This window comes from Engystomops pustulosus, chromosome 2, assembly GCF_040894005.1.
Source record: "Engystomops pustulosus chromosome 2, aEngPut4.maternal, whole genome shotgun sequence".
NCBI classification, from domain to species: Eukaryota; Metazoa; Chordata; class Amphibia; order Anura; family Leptodactylidae; genus Engystomops; species Engystomops pustulosus.
In genome coordinates, this window is record NC_092412.1 from 82217862 (window position 1) to 82244023 (window position 26162).

The following is a 26162-nucleotide window of genomic DNA, read 5'->3' on the forward strand; positions in this document are numbered from 1 at the left end:
ATGCCTCCTATGGCAGAATCCACTCTTCTTTTAGCTTCTTCTGCTCTTGTTTTTACAATAAAAGGCTTCTAAAATTATGCAAATGAGCCGCCTGAGGATCAGCTCAGGGTCATTTGCATCCTTTTAAAAACAAGACAGAGGTGGGAGATCAGAGAAATGTAAGTATCTCATTATATATTTTACCCACTATAAGCCAAATCCTTTATATACCCTGGAATATATCTTTAATATCCTAGAAAATGATCTCAATGGGGCACATTTACTTACGAGAATGCACAGCTGCCGCTATTCACTTACAGCATGCGCCCGATATCCTCCATGTGTCGCTGCCCTGATCAGATCCGCCGGAGTTCACCATCTTCTTCCTGGTGCATGTAAGTGTATTATATGCGACACAAGTTAAATCCTGCGGTTTGTCCGAATCCGTCGGATCGTCCGGCAGCCCGCCCCCCGATTTGTGTCGCATGAAAGCTGGCGCAATTGCAACAATCTGATTGCGTGAAACCCGGCGGAAATGCGACCCACGGACCCTTAGTAAATGTGTCCCAATGTGTTTATCTTTTTAAACCTTTTTGACTTATTAACTTTTACTATTTCATTGCAGAATATTCTTTAGGTAACACAGAAATGACACACATCAATAAAACACAGATCATGGATAAAATAATCTGTGTTTATTTTTTTAAAACTTCTGGTTCAATATTTTCTAACAGAATTCCATCAAGAAATACATTTGAAGGAGGAAATAAAGCAACCACTCTGGAAAGAGTGCCCATAAGGTAGTGCCTGGAGTATAAAGGAGCGCCCAGATTTGCTTGTTACCGCCCTAGCACTAGGCAGTAAGCTGTTAGCTTCTTGCTGTTGCATTTGCATCTACAGCATTGATCTGCATCTGAACTTCTGCCATTTAATCCATATTTATCATCTTAACACTATGAAGCTGGCAGTACAGGTTACCATATACAGCCAAGCTAAAAACATTGGCACATATATTATATGTAATGTACAAGACAAAAGTTGCTCTTTGCGTGAGATCTTAAAGGGCATCTATCACCAAGATGCAGGATTGTAAACCAAGCACACTGACATACTGGTGCCCTCTCTGGCAGGATGTGCTCTTCTTTTAGCTTCTTATCCCCCGTTTTTTTTTTTTTAAGGGCTTTTACAACTATGCAAATGAGCCTGAGGTGCAAAAACAAGAGCATATGAAGCTAAAATAAGAATGGATCCTACCTGAGGGGGCACACACCAGTATGTCAGTGTTCTTGGTTTACAATTTTTCATTCTGGTGGTAGATGTTCTTTAACAGATTTGAACACATTTAGCACCTGTCAATATTATTGGTGACTGTGCACTCCTATTTCATTCGGCTGGCTTTTTATACATCTGCTATGCTATTTTTGGTGTGACTTATCCCACATTTTGTTAACTTTTACCTGCAAGTGATATTTTGACCCTTGGCCATTTCTGTTATTAACTGGCCAAAAGAATTTGACATCTCATCATTGTGTCATACAAGTTGACAAAAATGTAGGGGATCTCAACAAATGGTATGTGCTGGTATTTTAATTTTAATTAGTGAAACACTAAGCTCAAAACAAAATATCAAATTTATTGTAAAACCGTATTATATGCCATGTACTACCTGGGAAGAACCAGTTATACTGTATTTTTAATAAAGGATTCTCATTAACATTTGAATCAGAAAAGCCTATATTGACACTGGTTACACATTTCCATGTTACATACACTGAAAACACTCTAAAGATCCTGGATCTTATAAAGGATTATAATGATTACATATATTAAGGATAATAAAGATCCTTATAAATCCTGTATTAAAAGAGTTTAACTATTTCAGGACATTGAGTGATGTTGTTATTGAGCTTTGTATTTCTACAGAACAGATTTTATTCCTATGCCAGGACTGTAAATAAATGACATGTCATATACGCTGCAGCTTTACTTCTGATTTGCATGCTTTGCACAAGCTTTGCACAAGAGATGGCTTTATTTTGTGTGTTCAGGTGTGTTTGCAGTACCAATGTAGATCTCCTTCTGAAAGGAGACCTGTCCTTTCTCCTGACATGTCTGATTTTGTTAATAAAATAGTTCCCATACACTATCTAAAACCTGGAGCATTTTTTCTGAAAAATCTGCATTGTGCCTTTACTATTTTGCTATTGGAAATGTGTGGGTTAACTAACAATTGCATTATACACCACTACCCTCCTTTATCATTAGCAAGGGTTCAACATAACCCCCATCCCTACAAACCAATTGGCTGTCCGTAATGCCCACAATGATGTTGTGACCTGCCCTTCACACTCAGAAGGGCACATTTACTAAACAGAGTGCAAACTGCACTGGGGGCAGTTTTCCTGTGTAGAGGGCGCCAGATTCAGAATTTCTGATGCACGTTCTTCATGAATCTGGTGCCTCCTGCACTGCTCCGACAGAGTGCACCATCTTTTTCTTGGCAAACCTTTAATATAGAGAGTGCGCCACTCTTCTGTCAGGCTTTGTATGATAAATGTGGTGCACAGTCCAACTGAACAACGGAACGCCCATTTCATTGCAGAAATTTGTGCTACAAGAAGAATAGTGCAGCTGCTCCACAAAACGGTCATGTGCAATACAAATGTGGTGCAGGCACTTCTTAAATACAAAACTGTTGCAGTTTTCAAGTACCTTAGTAATTGTGTCCCAGAGTGCTCAGCTCATAGATAGTCCAGTGTGACAGGCAGGCCACACTGCTGGGGAGGAGATTCCTTGCATCATTTTGTTCTACAATGCAAGCAATACTTGCTTCCTCATCTAAACGGCTACTCTGATACTGTTACTAATCACAGTGTCAGTGCTGCTGCTTGGAGGGCGAAGCAGCAGTGGCCCCAGTGCAAAGTCTGTGCCAGGCCCCCTGAATATAATGTATGTTTTATAGTACTAGTCTTCTAATATTGGAAAGTAACACTTTATGGGCCCCCTAAACCTCCTGGGCCGGGTTGCTATCACACCCTCTGCACCCCCTCAAGTTACCCCCCTGCGAAGCAGGTACTCCTTGCATCATAGATCGATGTAATGCAAGGAATCCTCTTTCCAAGCACTGTGGTCAGTCTGTGACACAGGACTGCTGATCATGCGAAGTGTGAAGCCTTACAAGCCAGATAGGTCAAATCCATTCTCACATTCATTATTCCTGGAAACCTGTTTACTTCACTTTACCCCATTTCTAGAAGGATTAACAGATGAGCAGCAAAGTGTAGAGTTCTAAGAGAAAGAGAAAATAACTCTATTTACTCATATTTACTAAAAATGACATGTTATGAGACCGGACGGTGCTCTTTTAGAAGTGCAAAACGGTTGTATTTAATTTATTTAGAGCTGTTTTTTAATAAGAATACGTAATGGAACGTATATATAGTAAAAGATGAAAATATTGGTTACACAGAGTTATCACAGAGTCCAATCTTGTTGTTTAGGTTTTATGAATGTCTTATTTCTAATGTATAATGTCAGTATAACTCGGTCCTATAGAGGGCAGCTCTGAGCAGGGAATAATCCCAAAAAGGTTCCTGAATAACATGGAAAAGAGTTATATCAATGAGATGTAATCCTCAATGGTCATTGTTCATGTCACTAATCTCTAATAACAATTGTTTGCGTGACAACAACCTGCACCCTAATTTCTCTAATTATTTTAACATACATTTCACCTATAAATAATACACTAATCCCACGTAATTAATCAACACACTAACAACATTAATAACTAGTCTGTATAAATAGAAGCAAATTTGCAGATACTACGTAATTACCAGTATCTACATTATTACCTACATCAGTAATTAGTAATGTGGCTAAGATATTCCTATATGTAATATGTCTTATTAGGTTTAATGGTGAAAATTGCTTTAAAGAAAACAGCAGGGACTAAAGCAGCAATAATTCCCTCAATAGTCACAGTACATCAGTTAATTGCGCCACCTATTGGGCATCAGCAGTTGTTCTCTTAGCTGACAAATATGATCAAGGACACTTGAAGCACGTGATACTTTATAACTATTTTCAGGAAACCTTGATCCTCTCCTATAATAGACCTATAAGTACAGAATGGTCAGAGAAGTAAATAATGAAATGTGTACACAATGACCCTCATAGGTGACTTTTAGACTTTATTTGCGATTACAATTTGGCAGCCTTTCAAACATTCCTGGCTGAGGTTTTTGTAATGCCACTCCTGACAATGTCTTTTTTTTTTCATTTAGTGGGCCAGAAGTCACAAACAAGAGGTAGGAATGTTTCTTATTTATAGTTATTCTTTTGGGGCTTATTGTCTTTGGTATTGATACAATGTAATGCTATTTACATTTAGCAGGCAATCTTGGGCTCCCAGCAACAAGACATCAACTACAACAACCACTGTTGAAGAGTCCAAAAGGTATGTCAAACCTTCTCACTAATAAAGAACATGATGTTCACTTTTCAAAAGTGTCTAGATATTTTGAAGGTATTTTGTTTAGGACTCTCACTACAGAGCACTGTTGGTTCAGCTCTGCAAACCCCTTTTCATTTTCCCAGATTGGCATTTCTAGATAAAATACCCTCCTGTAATGGGGACACTGGACTCAGGGACAATAGATAGGACAGTGGATTATGAAACTTTGTATCAGTGGTGTGTAGCCATGACTGTAGCTGTGGTTAGAAGACTCCACTACCCCAGCTACAGTCATGGCTACACACCATTAATACAGAATTGTGGCAAAACCTGACTAATATCCAACAGTGAGTAATTTAAGCTGTTAACGCCTGGCCCTTTTTTTTTTTGCATACTTTTCAGACCCCACCTTCATAAATCTATAACTTGTTTTCTGCTTAACAAATTGCACTTCATACTGGGAAGTGACATCTCTACCTTATTCTTTGGGTCGGTGTGATTACGGGGATACCAGATTTGTATAGGTTTTATAATGTTTTCATACAGTTACAAAAATTAAAACCTCCTGTACAAAACTTCATTTTGCCATTTTCTGGCACTAATAACTTTTTCATACTCTGGTGTACGGAACTGTGTGTAGTGTTAATTTGTGTGACTTTTGATTACCGTATGTTTTCAATGCTACCATTTAAAGGTCTGTACGGCCTTTTGATCACTTTTTATTGAATTTTTTATATTTTCAAAATGGCAAAAAAGTGGCATTTTCGACTTTGGGCGCTATTTTCTGTTACAAGGTTAAACGGCAGCAGTTTGGAGATTTTAGGACTTGGAAATGTTTATGATTTTTAATGTTCATTTATATTTATATTAGTTCTAGGGAAAGGGAGGTGATTTGAAATTTAGTTGTTTTTTTTTGTTATTTTTCAGACCCCCTAGGGCAGTGTTCCCCAACCACCGGTCCATGGCCCAAGACCGGGCCATGGAACACCTGGTTCCAGGCCGCGCTGGACCTCTGTAAAAACAAACAAAAGAAAATATACTCACCTTCCCCATTCCCCTGCAGCAGTCTTTTCTCCCATTACTTAATTTCCATGTAAATGCACTGTTCTATTGACAGTGAGCGAAGAGAAGACTGCTGCAGGGGAACAGGGAAGGTGAGTATTTTTTTGTTTTTAGTTCAGCTGGGATAGTAGAAGGTGGGGGGGCTTCTTCAGGAAATTGGACAATATAAGCTAGGCACACAGGGAGTTATGTGGGGCATGCAAACTTACATTTTTGGCTATGAAACAGAAACCAGACTGTATCCCCCCCACCTACCGGTCCCTGGAGAAAATATATGTTTACAGACGGTCCCTGGGCAAAAAAAGGTTGAGGACCACTGCCCTAGGGTACTTTAACCCTAGGTTTTCTAATTGATCCTACCATATACTGTCATACTACATTATGGCAGTATTTGGGGATTTACCACTTCTTTGTAATGAATGAGTTAAGACCAGACAGCCTCAGATCTTTGTAAGTCCTGAGGCTGTCATAATAAACCATTAATGCCCCCCAATGACTTCACAGGGGGTGGCAATCAAATCCAATATGGTGGCGCCCACACGTCGACAGGATTTAATTGCCTCCGGCAGCTTTGCTTGAGGCATCTGCATAGTTGGCACCCACAATTGGTGCCAGCACCAACCACGGCTGTTACTGGTGGGTGTTTGCTGCAATCTTCATCAAACGCCGCCTTTTATGGAGAGGGCTCAGCATGTGAGCCCTCTCCATACAGGGGGAGCCAAAAATCAAATAACTTATGCAAGAGTGACTTTGGAGTACATAAGGTTTAAATGTACACTTCATGTAACATTGCTTATTCACATTTATAGATACTTTCAAAGATATTCGTAATACCACTATAGTATTTCTTAATAAACCATCGTGTTTTTATGTATTTTAATTATTTTCTTTTATTTTTGTGTGAATATTTTTAATAAATATATTTTTACTGGTTATTTACACTAGTTAGTGTTCATCTCCCATTTATGAAGAATAGACGTGGCCCTGGTGCTAAGGACATGACCTTGGTGCACCAACTCCCTCACTAGCATATGGATTAAAATAGGAACTACATAATGGAACAAAATAATAAAGGTATTTTTGAAATCACAGTGCATTTCTCTACAACATGCTGCTAACAGATTATAAAGCTGGAGGAAATGGGAGACTCCATTTAGCTTCAGTGATAGAGGTACACATAAAGGAGAGGGAAGGCTATGCGAAAAATCAAACTAACCCTCACCCCTGTATTTCCTCTGTACTTTTCCTTCCTATTCCTAGACTGCTCTCCCATTTTACTTTCCCTGTTTTATAATGGTATCTGTGGTTCTTGGGTTCATACTGTCAATGCAGTAGGGGAATGGAGACATTTAGGTATTTTTAGCCTTCACTCAAACAAAATAAGACATTACAGAGTACGGTAATAACATTGTCATTTTAACAATAGGAGGTAGGGCTCTGCACACAAGAGCTTACGATTTCTGAACCTTATAGTCTGAAGACTATATTTATTGTATAAAAAATCTGCGCCACTTCCTTCCATTGATCATAAGGGGTTTAGAGCTTTCTCATACACCTTTTTCTAGAAACAATTTGACATAGCCTTCTATAGCTGTGTTTTCTTAACATAGTAACCTAGCTAAAGTGCATGTCCTCAGAGACTTCTATGACCTTTCTTGTCAGTATATGCTATTTACTACATCTATTCTGCACTTACAATATTAATATTTCACTCTGGGAATAGGAAGCGCAGAATGGTCATTACTCAGAACTTCACTTAATGTATATCACGTTACTAGTTACATACAAAGTATAGTAGCGTGCATAATGCCTGACATATAGGTGCTTCTACTCAGGACTGATATTGTACACAGGCAGATTCCTTTAACTTTTGTAAAGTGCAGTCTTATAATATTGCAGCATTGGTTGTAAAAGCCATAAATAGATGGAAGAAAGGGATAGCTTTTATTCGAAGGGTAACACAAGGGACAACAAGCTGATCTGAGAGGGTCACGAGAATGGATCTGCAGTGATCTGGAGAGGTTCTTATCCTCACTAATTGATGGAGCGCCTTGTCGAGGATGTGTCCTGCCCTCCATCACATGGTATGGGAGTATCAGAATTTGCCTAGAACATTGCTTGGAGTTACACACAGCACTCAGGCAACCACCAATCTGATATTCATGGCTTAGTCTAACAGTGCACCAATAGTGTGACCCCCAAAACCCATTTAAGCTATTTTAATTGAGAAAGACATTTTTCTATAGAAAATATTAAAGTTGCAGGCATTGAGCACTAATAATTGTAATACTTCTTATTATGCAAAAGAGATATCCGAGATGAAAACGATCCCTTATTTCCACTCTTTTTCTTTTTCTTTCTGTTTGTTTTTCTTGTTGACTGTTGATTATCCTATGGAAACAAATTATGCAAGGATTGACCAGCTTGTTCCCCAGATTAAACATTATTACAAAACTGTGTGAGTGTTCAACCAGATTTAGTACTGCTTCACACTTTCAGTACGCAGAGTCCTTCCAATTTGATCAGATTCCCAAGTACTTAATCCTACTGTATGCCCCATTGGGTAAAGTTTCTTCAATAGTTAATCTTGGGAAATTACCAAACTCTTCTCATAGGCTCAACAACAGTATGCATTGTAGTCATAGCCGGAAGGAGTATGTACAGTATCTAGCAGTGGCTTAGCTTTGCCTCAGCCATTCAGTTTCACTAGTTAAAAAGTATTTTGTAACTAACAAAATAGACTCATATAACAATAGCAGCCAGGACACTACTGGCTCCAGGGCCACTTACTGCTACACCTTTAGCAGGGCACCTTATAGAGGACCTTTCACTGGCTCCATTAACTTTGCATTCTACTGTTTCTGGTGTGATTGAACTTTTGGTAGCCTAAATTTTGTCTTTCTAGATTCATGCAGGGGAATCAGAGCCCTGCATTATCTGTGGCACAACAAAGATATATTAAGAAATATTAAGACAATACTTTTTACCTAAAAATCTGCCATTGGAATGAATACACGTCTGAACCTTGGCGCAAATTTTTTTTCTGGAGCCTTTACCTTTGCTGAAAGCCATCATCCTCAAGGAGGACAATTTTATAGGATGTACTCTGTAATAAAATATGAAAGGAAACCTACCATGAAAATCAAGCTTGGATAAGCCAGGGGCACTTTTTCATATAGTAGATCCAAGAATTATTATGGTAATCTTCTTGTATTTGTCATCTATGAGCTCCTTCCTTCTAACATCAACTTTTAAAATGATGTTAATGGCATTACCAGAGCCCCCTTGTGCCCCCCCTGTTACAGTATGCAAGGAGCTCAAAAATCTAGCAAATCTTTATTTAGTATAAAACATCACAAAACCACATATCTGAAAACATTTAAAAGTGAAAGACATTAACAAAAAGCAATGGCAAGTGTAACAGTGCTCATATAAAGCCACATGTAACAGAAAATGTCCGAATATCTCTTCCTTAAATAGTAAATATATCGGTTATTATGCATTAAATGGTTGAATAGTAGGCAAAGAAACCGACAAATAAGCATCAACAGGGTCACACTGGGGTGCCTGGGGCACACCAGAGAAATTGATTTTGGGGGCCCACCATACCACTACCTAGAAATATTCGTTTTTTACCAGGAGTTCACAGTGACTGCATTATGCTTAGCACTTACTTACCAATAAGAATAACTAACTATAACCCTTCACCTTCTCCGTATGTTCTCTGCAGCCCATAAGAAGACAGGGCACTGACATTATAGTCAAGATAGTTAGTCAATAACTACAGTTACCAGACTTAGAAGTGGGATTCAGTACCTCACACGTCACACGTCTTCTCCTTTGGGTACTGAACTGCAGGACAACTCTGTTCCACCAGGTACCTTCATCTCTGTGTAGCACATCTCTAGACTGTGCAACTAAAAATATCACCGTCACTACAGCATAATGTCACCTGGATAACAATGTCCTAATCTGTGCTCCTAAATAATATTTACCACTCACAACACAACTGACCACACTGTGCCCCCCACAAATATACATGCAAAACATACCCCCATAGCAAAAACCATACAGTGCTCTCCATAAATCAAATAGTACATTGCGACTCCTCAGTATATTACATGCACACCCCTTAGTAAATCATATGATACACCTAATGAATTAAATTGGATATCATTCCCTTTAATTAATTACATAATATATAATTTCCAATGAATCATTTCATAGTGCTTATAGTGCTCCTACATATTTATTATGTTTTATATAATGCTCTACTTAATTATTCTTCTAATATTTACTGCTCCTCTTATCAAATATTTTTATATAAAACTAATAAATACTCATATTCATAATAAATTGGGACAGCACAGTACTACTACTCCTATCCTATATTTATGGGCACAGCACAGTACTACTACTCCTATCCTGTATATATGGGTACAACTCAGTACTACTTCTCCTTTCCTGTATATATGGGCACAGCACAGTACTACTACTCCTATCCTGTATATATGGGCACAGCACAGTACTACTACTCCTATCCTGTATATATTGGCACAGCACAGTACTACTACTCCTATCCGGTGTATATGGGCACAGCACAGTACTACTACTCCTATCCTGTATATAGGGGCACATCACAGGACTACTACTCATATCCTGTATATGTGGCACAGCACAGTACTACTACTCCTATCCTATATTTATGGGCACAGCACAGTACTACTACTCCTATCCTGTATATATTGGTACAGCTCAGTACTACTTCTCCTTTCCTGTATATATGGGCACAGCACAGTACTACTACTCCTATCCTGTATATATGGGCACAGCACACTACTACTACTCCCATCCTGTATATATGGACACAGCACACTACTACTGCTCCTATCCTGTATATATGGACACAGCACAGTACTACTACTCATATCCTGTATATATGGACACAGCACAGTACTACTACTCCTCTCCTGTGTATTTGGGCACAGCACAGTACTACTACTCCTATCCTGTATATATGAGTACAGCTCAGTACTACTTCTCCTCTCCTGTGTATTTGGGCACAGCACAGTACTACTACTCCTATCCTGTATATATGGGTACAGCTCAGTACTACTACTCCTATCCTGTATATATGGGAATAGCACAGTACTACTACTCCTATCCTGTATATATGGGTACAGCACACTACTACTCCTACGCTATATATATGGCCACAGCACACTACTACTACTCCCATCCTGTATATATGGACACAGCACACTACTACTACTCCCATCCTGTATATATGGACACAGCACACTACTACTACTCCCATCCTGTATATATGGACACAGCACACTACTACTACTCCCATCCTGTATATATGGACACAGCACACTACTACTACTCCTATCCTGTATATATGGACACAGCACAGTACTACTTCTCCTCTCCTGTGTATTTGGGCACAGCACAGTACTACTACTCCTATCCTGTATATATGGGTACAGCTCAGTACTACTTCTTCTCTCCTGTGTATTTGGGCACATTACTTCTACTCCTATCCTGTATATATGGGTACAGCTCAGTACTACTACTCCTATCCTGTATATCTGGGCACAGCACAGTACTACTACTCCTATTCTGTATATATGGGCACAGCACAGTACTACTACTCCCATCCTGTATATATGGACACAGCACACTTCTACTACTCCCATCCTGTATATATGGACACAGCACACTACTACTACTCCTATCCTGTATATATGGACACAGCACAGTACTACTACTCCTATCCTGTATATATGGACACAGCACAGTACTACTACTCCTCTCCTGTGTATTTGGGCACAGCACAGTACTACTACTCCTATCCTGTATATATGGGTACAGCTCAGTACTACTTCTCCTCTCCTGTGTATTTGGGCACAGCACAGTACTACTACTCCTATCCTGTATATATGGGTACAGCTCAGTACTACTACTCCTATCCTGTATATATGGGAATAGCACAGTACTACTACTCCTATCCTGTATATATGGGTACAGCTCAGTACTACTACTCCTATCCTGTATATCTGGGCACCGCACAGTACTACTACTCCTATTCTGTATATATGGGCACAGTACTACTACTCCTATCCTGTATATCCGGGCACTGAACAGTACTACTATTCATATCCTGTATATATGGGCACAGCACACTACTACTATTACTCCTATCCTGTATATATGGCCACAGCACACTACTACTACTACTGCTCCTATCCTGTATATATGGGTAGAGCTCAGTACTACTGCTCCTTTCCTGTATATATGGGCACACTATTACTACTCTTCTCCTGTATACCCCCACCCTTATTACATATAGTCCTCTTGTGCCCATTTTAATATATTTTCTTCTAGGGTCCCATTTAATATATTTCTGCAATAGTTGAAAATAATAAAATCCACTCACCTTTAGCAGCGCTCCCGCGTCCTCTTCTTCTCTTCTCCCCCCTGCAGCACGACCGACAGGAACAACAATACGCGCGGCAGCGTGAGTGCATCATCATGCTACTGTGCATCAGGGGTCACAGTGCGGCGCGTGCCGGCAGAAAAAGACCAGCCGCGTCGCGCGCATTACATTAAAGACAGTACTCGAGTGGCCACTTACGGCCGCATCGAGTACCGGTGCTGTCAGGCACTGGCAGGGGCCTCAGGTGGGGATGGAGGCCCCTGCCGTAGCGGGCATACGGGGGGCACACTGTAGGCCAATCCACGGGGGCCCCTGCCGTAGCGGGCATACCGGGGGCACACTGTAGGCCAATCCACGGGGCGCCTTGCCGTAGTGGAGGTAACGGGGCCTACCGGAGGATCCACCAACCCTCCGGTGGGCCAGTCCGACCCTGAGCATCAATGTACACTGTAGGCCAATCCACGGGGGCCCCTGCCGTAGCGGGCATACCGGGGGCACACTGTAGGCCAATCCACGGGGGGCCCTGCCGTAGTGGAGGTAACGGGGCCTACCGGAGGATCCACCGACCCTCCGGTGGGCCAGTCCGACCCTGAGCATCAATGTACACTGTAGGCCAATCCACGGGGGCCCCTGCCATAGCGGGCATACCGGGGGCACACTGTAGGCCAATCCACGGGGGGCCCTGCCGTAGTGGAGGTAACGGGGCCTACCAGAGGATCCACCGACCCTCCGGTGGGCCAGTCCGACCCTGAGCATCAATCTTATACATAAGATTAAACCTGCCATCACGGTGAATCTATTCCTGCAATATTTAGTCAAATAATAGGGCACATATGGCCAATGGCACCCATATACACACCTCTTTTGTCTTAGTGATATAGCTATCTACTTTTGGTGTGCTTTGTCTCGTGCTGATATATGAGTGGTGCAGACCCTATTTCCAATTTTCAAAAAGTATGCAAGGAGCACTTAACCCTCCCACTGGGTGCTTAAAGTCCCTCTTCTGCCGTGAGATTACAACAGAAGGAGGGGGAAGGGCTGAGGGAGCAGAGGGGAAGGGTGAGACAGCGCAACAGCCTGTGAAGCCAGAGTAAGAGGGGCTCTGATAATGACCCCAGAGCCCTTCTGGCTAATTAGTTTAATTTTTAAAAGTTGATTTTATAAAGCAAGAGGCCATTTATAACAATGCACAGTGCCTGGATCTATGAGTAAGTGTCCCTGGTTTATCATGGATTTTGATGATAGATTTTTTAAAGGCATTTTCTGTTTATTCAACTAGATTGAGTATAAAAATGTAAAAGCTGAAGGACCTATTTTTTGGTGGTAAAGAGAATATGAGCTCCATAATTACTCCTGAATGCCCCATGTGAATATGTCACCATTCCATATGTGCACAAATGGATTTGAGCACGGACATCACTGCACTATTCCGATATAATTAGTGGAAAACCCCTGTCTAGAATGATTGCTCATTATACAATAGTTAAATGTTATTCAAGATTTCTTAAAAATGTATTCTATATTCTATATTATTATATTTTGATATTGATGAGCTCGGGCTCTCACAGGCCCTTTCATTGTAACCAGACCACTCATTCTTTCATAAGATGCATGGCTTACCCAATTGTAATAGATTATAATAGTGTAATCGGTTTTAATCAAACTGCATCTGTGGGAATCCTCTGTTTGGATTATTTTATAGTGAACAATTGTATGAATCACTGTTTGTGCTGGACAAGCGTTGCTTATTTTGGCTTTGTTCTAAACATTGTACTCCTTGAATCATGAATGAATTCAGTGTTCTTTGCTGTCTGCACTGCCATTGTCTTTAGCAAAATAATGTGACACTGTGACAATAATATATGTATTGCAGTGCAACAACAGTCACATAATAGACATGTTTTACATTAGCAAATATCAATATATGAATAGAAATATTACCTAATAATCCAATAAAACAGCATTGTGTATCAAAAAAGATATTTATGTGATCATTGGATAAATACACTTACTCATAATTCTAAACTAGATATAAGCATGTAATAAAAAGGCCAACATGTGTAAGCTTTATAATAATCTATTCATTGAACAAAATGTTTTATTTTATATACAGAAAATCCTGGGCTCCAACAAATCGGAACACAAGTACTACTACAACTACGACAACGACAGAGACTAGACAGTAAGAAAATACACACATTGAACTGCAGTTTTTACAGTTTACATACAACATAAACAGGGCCGGCGCTATGGGTAGGCAAAGGTGGCAATTGCCCAGGGCCCCCTGAAAGGGGAGAATCTCTTCTTTCAAATGAATCTTGAATTGTGTTTCTAGGTGCTCTGGATCCAGAGATATTCAGGTTTAAAGTGAGAATATCAGGTGCCATTTTTATATATAAAAATCACTGCCAACAGCAGTTCAACAGTTATTATCTCCATTTTCCTAAAACTTAGAAACACAAATTTAGATTCATATAAAAGAGGAGACTCTCTTCTTTCATAGGAAATAAGTGAGGTTCTATGTGTCACAGAGCTAGAGATACAGCCCTCTGAAGTGCACCCCCCCCCTCCAGATTCTTAGCCATCAGGCTGCAGGGAGAATTTGCTGCACACAGGAGCTGCTGCATCTCACAGATAATGGAAATAGTCACTTTATATGTTACTACATTCTGATAAGGAATAATATCAACTAATGTTCATGTTTTTAACCCTTCTCTATGCAGAACTATCTAAGAACACACTTTCTCTCTTATTCCCTTTTATTTTGTGATAGTTTTTTGGTGTTGGGAAAATTGACTGATACGATGAACATTCAAACCCAGAACATGTCCATAAAGTTATCTGTAACACCAAAAACACTCACATGTTCTGGAGTAAAGTTTTTATTTCCCACCATCCTCCATTACTTACACCCATGTTATAAGGTTCTCACTCTCCTTCTTATGATCCGCGGAGGGTTCTGTTATTGTGCCGCTAATATAATGGCGCACATCTAAAAGTGACTTTATTATCTCATTAGCTTGGTTTATGGATATATAGTTATTTATTTGGGTGACCATTGTGTAAGGAGCAATGATAGATCTGTGTGAATTCTGTAGCTGAAAAGCAGATATCTAGTTATTACAGTGTTAGTGATATTATGATGATTTATTTATGTGAACATATCAATATGAGGTATCTGTGAGCTCTACACATGTCCATCTATTACATTAAGGAGATGTGAAGGGAAATAGTTTCTGTTTGGAGCACATTTTTTTGCCATCAAAGTCAAATTTTAAGTATTTTTTTGTAAAATGTTTCATCATTTCGAATCAAAGGCGCCTATGTCCATAAACTCTTTGATGCTATTTTGAAAATGGGGCAAGTGTCTGCTTTCAGAAAATATTGGTCCCTCTTCCCAATGGGCCTCACAAGTCTAATCAGCCTACCAGTAATTTTTTGGAATGTGGGAGAAAACCGGAGGACCCGGAGGAAACCCACGCAGACACAGAGAGAACATACAAACTCTTTGCAGATGTTGACTAGCGCTGCAAGGCTGTAGTGCTAACCACTGAGCCACCGTGCTGCCCATCAATCTCCCTATCAGCTATCTATCTCCTATAAAATTCTTCAAAATTACAGTTTGTTTTACCATACTAAAGGGAGCCTCTTGCTGACTGTGACTGGTCATAAAATAGTTTTATTTTGGGGCCCCACTTTTAGTTTTGCCCAGGGCCCCACTTTGTCTAGAACCGGCCCTGAACATAAACCCAGCTGCAGTATTAAAAAGATAACTTTTGCTTATTTTATTAGTTGGGTAAGTGCTGAATCTGAACTACCACTCTTCTCTGGGACTATAAAGTGCTAATTGTCTATGAACAAGACTATGGATGGGGAGAATGAATGACATTTTGTCATTTAGTGCTAAATAATTTGCCATGGCTTGAAAATGGATAAACAGCTACTTTTGTTCCAGGATAAAGTGCACTTTGAAATATTAGTTCAAGTAGTACTTTAACGAAATCTGTCAGCAGGATTCTACATATCATGTAAATAGCAGCTGCTGCAGGTCTCATTATACACAACACAAAGATGTATTTGAATATTTCTGCTAATTCATTTTTGAGCAACCAGAGTTAAATCCATGTTTGTTCTGGGTATAATGGAACCTGCAGCAGCAAGCAATTACCTGCAGAGCCCCCTCACCCCCACTATAAGCGCGACGCATGGCCTGCGCAGAAGCGGCGGCTCCCGGTTCCCTGCTGGCTCCACTAAACTTCCGGTGCACTGGAAACCACTTAGGCTACGCAGGCTGCACCAATGCGTTCCTGGGAGGAATGGACACTTGCGGCTCTGCAGAAGTTACTCGGGGTGTGGGGTACCCTTAGCCCCAAAGTTAACAATGGCTACTCCACACTTAAGTAGCCTCTGCAGATAATCAGCATAAAATATCACATCCTATGGGAATAAATCTTTTTGTAAGTCATTTCTGTTTAACCGTGGAGTTACTCTGAGGGTTTTTGCCTTCCTCTGGATAAACATAATATAATTTAATAGACTGGACTGATGTCTTTTTCTAACCTTGTTTACTATGATACTATCATTAAGAATTAAAACTCAGGGGTTAATCTGAGGTTACATGACTGTAGATTAGCCTTAGCCCCAAAGCTAAAAGGAAACCTGTCAGCAGAAATTGACTTAATAAACCACTACCAGTATGTTGTCAAGCAGCTGAACACCTTCCAGATCATGTTTCTTTCTTGATCCAGTGCAGAGGCATCATCCAGAAAATAAACTTTGAAGTGAGTTTAAATCGGTTGTATAAAGTCATGGAGGTTTATTAGAACTATTTCTAATGACAGGTTCCCTTTAACAGAGGCCACTCCAAGCACCAGTAACCTCCACAGGTTATACGCATAAAAATATAATAAAGTACTAAAACTCAGGGGTTTTTGAAAGTAATAAAAGGTGATTAGGGATTAGTGACATTTAGCAAATCTACCGTCAGGATCTACTAAGTAATTTGCATACTGCTTTAGGACCTGATTGTTTAAGTTTGCAGGCATGTAGAGGGAAAATGTAGGGATAGGGGCAATGCTTTCTAATGGAAGTTTATGAACATATATTTAGTGTGGTCAATTTGCCTGACAAGTTGTATTTAAAGAGAAAATCTGGTTAATTCCATTCCATATAATCATTATTTCTTAACAGGGTTGTGCCAGGCAAAGCAGATGGGCAAAAAATGTAAGTATAGTTCTATACTATTTTTATTTTAAAGGGGTTTGCCTATGACAGAAAGTTCTCAAATTCTAATCCCTTAGAGATTTTTAAAGGGGTTGTCCACTTTCAGAATAAAATGGAAATCGTTTGTGTAAGGAAAATTTATTCAGTTTACAATCTACTTTGTACATCATTTCCTCATGGTCTTCTAGATCTCTGCTTGCTGAAATCTTCTATGTTTACTTCCAACGGATGCAGGTGTAGGAGCCGTTATTATCACAGAGAGTGATTAGGGCCATCTGATAATAACGGCTTGTGCACCTGCATGTCCATCACAGGTTTTCATGGGCAGATTTTTATCCACTGGAAGTAAACATAGAGGATTCCAGCAAGCAGAGATCTAGAAAACCGTGAGGAATCGATACAGAAAGTAAACTGGCAAATTGAATACGGCCCCTTCTACGCGTTTTTCATATGTGTGTTCTGTGCGTGCTTTTGATGTGCAGAACTTGCATTGCAATCTGACCCATTGTAATCAATGTACTTTTCCAGACATTTTTTTCACACACACGTGGGTTTTTTTTAAATGCGCGTTTAAATCTCAGCATGCTCTACTTTTGCAAGTCATGCGCGTGAAAACTGCACCATACAAGTCTATGGAGATGCATCAAAAAATGCATTTTTCACTCAGTCCTGAGTCCTTTTCACGTGCGTTATCTGTGCCTGAAAAACGCATTGAAATTTCATTGAAATTGCATTAAAATGTATTGAAAACACACGTGAAAAACTGAGACATTGAATAAACTCTGACTGAAAACCAGTTTTTCACTGACCAAACCCTGATCGCACCCTCATCAGACTCATCAGACGTGATCTGCAATGCAAGTGTGGAAGGGGCCTAACTTTTCCTTACAAAAACCATATCAATTATTTGCTGAAAGGGGACAACCTCTTTAACCCCTTACTTTGGATTTTACCCACTTTTATTGCTTGTTTTTGCCCCTTCTCTGTCTGGGCTGATCACTAAGATTCTGCAGTGTGGTCAGACACTAGCAGAGGGGACGATTCCTCTGTGCTATGAGATGTTGTGTGCAGACAATGTCCTTAGATTATCAGGGTACAGGTTATTGCTACACTTTCATTTAGCTTCTGAAGATTCCATTAATTCTGACACATAGAAAATCCATAAATGCAGTCAGCACTGCTAGGTCGCCCCCCTCCCTTGGATCAAGAGCTTATCTTGTCTGTAGAGCTGCTGCTGTCGCTTTTGCATATTGCTGCTCTCTTCCTCCTGCTCCACCCCCTGCAGTTCAAGAGAAACTATGCCAGAGGAATCTGCTCGACCATAGTCAGGAATTTATGGTCGTACCCAGGGACTGATAGATACAGGTTGGAATTATATTTGTGAAATGCTGTCATTTTCAATAATGTGTTATTTTGTTATCGATAGTATATTTAAAAATTTTGTCTTCATGGGAGTACCCCTTTAAATAAAAGTTTAGGGACACTAAACATGGAAATATACTTGAAAGTATTACAAATAACTTATAAAGCGACGTTATGTAATTTTTCACTCTATTATTTTCTATTGCTCCAGTATTCATGACTGTATAAAACAGAAACTTTTCTGGTCCAGGACTGTGCACTGAATAAAATATGTAATAGGCCATTGTAATGACAGATTCACTTGTAATTCATATTAATTGTTACAACCTTATTGCCTTATCAATTAGCACTATTACATCATCGGATACCAGGACCGTGGATAAGCAACCCAGAGCCAGCTTTGTTGATAGTGCTAGATCAAGGTTTGTTAAATCTGTACATTTTCAAAAAATGTGAATACATATGTATAGTAGATTGGGATACCCTATGTTTTTAAGATATAGAAATCCATCCAGGTATCTTAAAAAATGAAGTGTATGTTAAATCTGATAAGGATGGTCTTAATTAAAAAACCTACCATGTATAACAATATACACAAAAACAGCAGCTTTTGATTTTATTTCCTAACCAAGAAACCTGCATTACAAATGCTAAATTTAGTCCCTTAAACCTTACAATACGTAAACAAGGAATGTTGGTAGTGTGTATGTACAATTTTTGTGTTAAAAAAAACCCACCCAGCTTATACTCGGGTATGTAAAAAAATATATTTAAAACTTTTCTCCGGTGCTCCCAATAGCTCCTCTTCTCTTTTTGGGGTTCCTGTGTAACAGTGTGGGTAGAGGATAGCGCTCTGTTCATGCGCACACACTATGATGCAGCAGTGTCGCCGCCTGATTTCATCATAATGTATGGGCAGGAAGAGTACATGGACCCATCTCTACCTGTGCTGATACATAGGAACCCTGAGAGATGAGGGGCTGTGGTGAACACTGGAGGAAAGTACTAAGTTTATTTTTTTTATATACTCAAGGGGTCCTGTGTGAGGGGGAGATGCTGAACATTTCCTTTGTTAGAGGAGGCTGTGACCAATGCATTTCCCACTCTAGGCTTATACTGAAGTCAATAAGTTTTCCTAGTTTTTATGTGGTAAAATAAGGGCCTCTGCCTAAATTCGGGTCGGCTTTTACTCGCCTACATATGGTAATAGTAAATGTGATTGAATAAATGTATACAATCCACCCTGATCATTCATATAACATTGAAAAGAAGAATGTTCTTGTATGTTTGTTGTATGTACATTAGTACTTTAATATTCCTTGATTTATAGTATATATTTCTGGCAAGTTCTCACATACTGGATTTGGGTGATTTGTATCATAATTATATATTATTCATTCTTGTTCATTTTCATAGTAATATGGTATTTTACACGCTTACTTGCTTTTTATGTGTATGAGACATTTAAAAGGGACTTTATCACTTGTGTACATACACAATGGTAACACAATATACTGTGGGAGCGGAAAGTGTTAAGACCTTTAAATTTTTCACTCTTTGTTTCATTACAGGCAACTGGTAAGAAAAAAAGTAATATTTTTCTCATCAATGTACACTGTGCACCATACCATGACAGAAAAAAATGAAATGTAGCTAAATGTAGCCAATTTAATAAGAAAAACTGAAATATCACATAAGTATTAAGACCCTTTGCTATGACAATCATATTTGTACTCACATGCTGTCCATATCCTTCTCATCCTCATTGAGATAATTAGGAAAGGTACACACCTGTCTATATAACACCTCAAAGCTCACAGTGTATGTCAGAGCACACCATAATCCTAAAGTCTAAAGAACTGCCCAAGGAGTTCAGAGAAAGAATTGTGGCAAGGTACAGATCTGGCCAAGGTTAAAACAGAATGTCAGTTTTCAAGGTTCCTATTGGCACAGTGCCCTCCATAATCCTTAAATGTAAGAAGTTTGGGGCAACCACAACTTCTTCAACCTAGCAGCCCAGCCAAACTAGGCAATCGTAGAAGAAGAGCCTGGTAAGATAGGTAAAGATAAATCCCAAGATCACTGGCTGAGCTCTGGAGATGCAATAGGGAGATTGGAGAAAGTTCCACAAAGCAGTATGTGTGGAGGAAACCACATTGAAACAACATTTTATTTTATTTCCAAAACAAAATCAGAAATGTACACCATGCATAACACTTTATTGTTTTATAAGAGTGGTCAGCAATATGATATCACTCATTACAAACATTTCAACAATTGTGCATCATGGGCTCAATCTAACTTCTGCTATGTGGTTGCATCCGCTATCCTTTCCATTATGTCTACCGTGTCATGTATGGGGTAAGGCAGGATCGTGGCTTCAAGTGGAGATTTGTCCCGGGGTTAGGGAGGGGTGCTGGTGTGTATCCTAAGGTTCCCCAGTGTGCCTCTAAGTTCTTCCAGGTTATACCCTTGTGTCAGGCGGAATGGGGTGACCAGTTCCATAATTTCTGCTCTAGACATATGCGTCGTAAGGAATTTTCTCCATTTACGGAAAAAAATCTTTGGTTTGTTTTTCTTTGTGTCGAATTGTGATATTTTAGTTTTTCTTGTAAATTTGCAAAAAAATCAACATTTCTGTATTTATTCTGTTAAGATGGGGTCCAGAGTGTACATTAACAAGCAAAAAAAGAAATATGTGAAGTAAAAATGTGAAGGGGTCTGAATACTTTCCGTACCCACAGTACACCATAAACAAGAACCCTGTAAAGCATATATGTCTTAGCTCTACTCCTGCCTTCTATAATGGCAGCTAAGGATTACACATGTAGTTCTGTCACATGCATTTGGCTGGTGTTATACCACAGTCCTGAATGAATCATTCATGCATAATGTAATTTAAATGCATTAACTGTGATGACACTACACAATTATAATACAGTACTTAATAAAAAAATAATACAGCCAGATTTTTATTGCACATATATTATAAGTAGGAATGATATAGTCACTGGGCCTAGAGTAGGATGGCAGTGGACGTTGTGAGGACAATTGTTGGTTAATATAATCTCAGCCAGTGTTAATCTTCGCATTTCACAGAAAGCGATAGACATTTACATTTTGTAGGTTGCTATGGTAACCACTCACCCTTTGAATTGCACGCTCCGTGCATGATCTACAAAGTCACTGTTGTAAGCAATACATTGCTAATTGTCTAATTGTAACAAAACTAGTGCTGGTGGATTGTATTAATATGAGGAATATATTACTATGCCCTCAGATATTGCAAATAAGGTCCAGTAATTTAATGTCTTTTTATAGGTTTGAAAAGGCGGAGGAAAAGCCAAGTCCACCCACATCACCCAGGTAAAACCCTTGTAACCTGTAACTATAAATTTAGTATTAATGTCTTTAATAAAAATGTCTCAGCTATGTTCCAAACTAAATGCATCACAGTTATTGTGGCTCTGTCGTAAACTAGGTAGATGCTGTAGGGGCAGATTTGATATGTCTGAGACAGCTCTGATCCAGATGGCAGAGCAAGGAGTCTATTTCTCCCAACTTTTTAAACTCTATTGGCAGAATGATACAAATATAAAGGAGTTATTCGGGTGTTAAAAAAAAAAACCTTATACTTACCTTCTCCATCGTTCCTGTTGTCCTTTGCTGCCAACGGTCGGTGCTGTGCCCCTTGTTTGTTTATAGAGGCAGGCACTCTCAGCTACGACAAGTTCAGCCTGCCTTGCACGACCCACTGTCCCCTGCTGCTATGCCCGATACACATTGAAACTGATGCTGTATCAGGTGTGGTGGCATTGGACACCCGCAGCAACTCCTTCTCCCCAGGACCTAATATTTTACCATTTTATTAAATGACATATTGGGGGTCATTTACTAAGGGCAAGAATTGCTTCTTTTCGTCGGGTTTCCCGAATTTTTCCGATTTGCGCCGAATTGCCCCGGGTTTTTGGCGCACACGATCGGATTGTGGCGCCGACATGCATGTGACGGAAGTCAGGGGGCATGGCCATCAGAAAACCCGACGGATTCGGAAAAAGCGTGGTATTTTTAAAAAAAGAGTCACTTGACATGCAGCAGCGACACCTAGTGAATATCGGTGCATGAACCTTAGTGAATCACGGCCGGACCCGAATCAGTGTCGGAGAACCCGCTGCTGGATCGCCACTGGGCCGGGTAAGTAAATCTGCCCCATTGTCTTGGATCACATTGATAAATAATATGACCATGGACATGGCTCATGCAGCATCCTGCATCAGTACATTCACAGGCACATGTATGTGGCATGTTTAACCAATGAGGCGGTTAAACAAATTAAGAATGGCATATACACAGGTCCATTTCTACTCCATCCGGATGTGGCAGCTGCCTTTCTAAACAGGGTTCTCGGTTTTGGATAGCTGTTCAGCTACAGTATTAGACACTTTGTGGCATAAACTGTCTGTACATGTGCCATAAACATTGAAGGTTGTAAAACACCTTCAAATACATGTGTCATGCACAAATCCCTCATTATGCAAGGCACAATATATCGCTATTGCTTGACTCATTTTCTTCACCGATTGAGTTTGTGTAAGATAAATCTAGATTTATCTCATAATTTAAGCATAATTGTTCTTCATCATCTTATGATAAAATGTAATAAATGTAGGATTTTATTACAATGTTTAGGGTTATAAATGCTGATGAAAAGCCAAAGTTGCCTCCAAAATCACCTATTGCAAAAACGGCAGACTAGTAAGTAAACATGCTATTACCCTATTTGATCATAGATAACACATTAGCTACTAACGATGTGAATATATATATATATATATATATATATATATATATATATATATATATATATATATATATATACACTCACCGGACACTTTATTAGGTACACCATGCTAGTAACGGGTTGGACCCCCTTTTGCCTTCAGAACTGCCTCAATTCTTCGTGGCATAGATTCAACAAGGTGCTGGAAGCATTCCTCAGAGATTTTGGTCCATATTGACATGATAGCATCACACAGTTGCCGCAGATTTGTCGGCTGCACATCCATGATGCGAATCTCCCGTTCCACCACATCCCAAAGATGCTCTATTGGATTGAGATCTGGTGACTGTGGAGGCCATTTGAGTACAGTGAACTCATTGTCATGTTCAAGAAACCAGTCTGAGATGATTCCAGCTTTATGACATGGCGCATTATCCTGCTGAAAGTAGCCATCAGATGTTGGGTACATTGTGGTCATAAAGGGATGGACATGGTCAGCAACAATACTCAGGTAGGCTGTGGTGTTGCAACGATGCTCAATTGGTACCAAGGGGCCCAAAGAGTGCCAAGAAAATATTCCCCACACACACCATGACACCACCACCACCAGCCTGAACCGTTGATACAAGGCAGGATGGATCCATGCTTTCATGTTGTTGATGCCAAATTCTGACCCTACCATCCGAATGTCGCAGCAGAAATCGAGACTCATTAGACCAGGCAACGTTTTTCCAATCTTCTACTGTCCAATTTCGATTAGCTTGTGCAAATTGTAGCCTCAGTTTCCTGTTCTTAGCTGAAAGGAGTGGCACCCGGTGTGGTCTTCTGCTGCTGTAGCCCATCTGCCTCAAAGTTTGACGTACTGTGCGTTCAGAGATGCTCTTCTGCCTACCTTGGTTGTGGCGGGTGGCGATTTGAGTCACTGTTGCCTTTCTATCAGCTCGAACCAGTCTGCCCATTCTCCTCTGACCTCTGGCATCAACAAGGCATTTCCGCCCACAGAACTGCCACTCACTGGATGTTTTTTCTTTTTCGGACCATTCTCTGTAAACCCTAGAGATGGTTGTGCGTGAAAATCCCAGTAGATCAGCAGTTTCTGAAATACTCAGACCAGCCCTTCTGGCACCAACAACCATGCCACGTTCAAAGGCACTCAAATCACCTTTCTTCCCCATACTGATGCTCGGTTTGAACTGCAGGAGATTGTCTTGGCCATGTCTACATGCCTAAATGCACTGAGTTGCCGCCATGTGATTGGCTGATTAGAAATTAAGTGTTAACGAGCAGTTGGACAGGTGTACCTAATAAAGTGGCCGGAGAGTGTATATATATATGTACGGTACCTATATATATGTAAAAAGTCGGTAAGCATAAAACTAGAATTTTATCATAATATTTATAATTATCACAATTATCACCCATTAACTGTTTATTATGGGCTGATTATGAAACTTGTGAATGTCTGACACTTAAGGGGTATGTCTCAAGCTGAAAGGAACCATGTCAAAAAGTTTAATAGAGTTAATACAGTAATTTAACTATGATGTTCTCAGAGGATGTGGACTATTGTAGAGGGGCATGTCCATATAATGCATTGTGGCTTGGTTGGTAAAGGTAGAACAAATTGCTACTCACCTATTAGCACCAACAATGTCCAATGCTACCCTATTTACAAGTCTTCTGAGAGGCTGAGACTTGAAGAAAAATGTGACCTATACCATTCCCTTTATGTAGCCTCCCTCCCCATGTATTTCCTCATATAGACAGCTATTTCCACCACTATTCCCTTCTTCCACTTGAACAGTCCTGCTTCTTCCTATGATATCACCACTTGGTACCTGCTGGCCTTTTCAGGACATAACCAGGAAAGAGACTCAATGGTGATACAGGGAGAAAATTAGCTGTTACTGAGATGCTTGACTGAGCCGCCCCACTGCACAGGTCATATAGCAGTATATGGCTACTACGGTGGTAGTTCAACCAATTCCTACAGTGAAAATGTGAAATAGATAGAACTATTTTACCTATGTGAATGTTTACAGTTCTTTTTGGTGAGTTAAATATAATGTAATGAAATAAATATGTTTGAATAAATATGTAACATTAAAATGAATATTGTTATTTAAGTCCTTCATATCCGAGTAAGCCTATCCTGACAGAGACTGGGGAAAGAAGAAGTCCATTGGAAAGAAAGCAGAGGTATGAAGGATGAAGTTAGTCTGTTCTGTATCTTTTAAGCTTCCTGATTCTATTCCATGGCAAAACCCTGTGACTGAAAACCACAAATAATATAAGACAGTAAATAATGCTCCAGCACTATCACTCCTTGTACAACATTAGAAGCGTCATTTCTAGAACACTCCTATGTTCTACTATATTTGGATTGAACGTTGCAAGTACTAAATAGTTTAGTTTAAACTTTCTAATGACCAATAAGGGTAGATATTTTGCAAACAATTTTGTAACTGAAAACCAGTTCCATTCATCGAATTAGGGACAATTATAGTAATATCTGCAACTTATAAGTATCATGTGATTGTAACCTGACAATTTGGACATAATTTCTACTTGATGTATTAATAATAGTTGTGTTTAAATCTTTTTATAAGGGACAACAATATCCAATTTAATACAGGCAGTCCCTGGGTTACGTACAAGATAGGGTCCATAGATTTGTTCTTAAGTTGAATCTGTATGTAAGTCGAAACTGTATATTTTATAATTGTAGTTCTAGACAAATTATTTTTTTTCACCCCAGTGAAAATCAGAGTTTTAAAATTTTTAGCTGTAATTGGACCAAGGATTATCAATAAAGCTTCATTACAGACACCTTACAGCTGATTATTGCAATCTGGGAC

The 26162-nt window shown here is 39.6% G+C and overlaps 1 protein-coding gene across 4 annotated transcripts in view; it reads left to right on the plus strand.

Moving 5' to 3' along the window:
* SCEL (sciellin) overlaps positions 1 to 26162 on the plus strand; it is a 63852-nt gene that overhangs the window by 22330 nt on the left and 15360 nt on the right. The window contains exons 6-14 of one of the 4 annotated variants that reach the window (XM_072135396.1): positions 714 to 779; positions 4266 to 4289; positions 4373 to 4438; positions 14053 to 14121; positions 17130 to 17162; positions 18872 to 18946; positions 21846 to 21890; positions 23214 to 23279; positions 25432 to 25503. In XM_072135396.1, the coding sequence (XP_071991497.1) occupies positions 714 to 779; positions 4266 to 4289; positions 4373 to 4438; positions 14053 to 14121; positions 17130 to 17162; positions 18872 to 18946; positions 21846 to 21890; positions 23214 to 23279; positions 25432 to 25503 (516 nt within the window). The remainder of the gene's footprint in view (positions 1 to 713; positions 780 to 4265; positions 4290 to 4372; positions 4439 to 14052; positions 14122 to 17129; positions 17163 to 18871; positions 18947 to 21845; positions 21891 to 23213; positions 23280 to 25431; positions 25504 to 26162) is intronic. The other 3 variants (XM_072135397.1, XM_072135398.1, XM_072135399.1) reach the window with 3 other exon arrangements.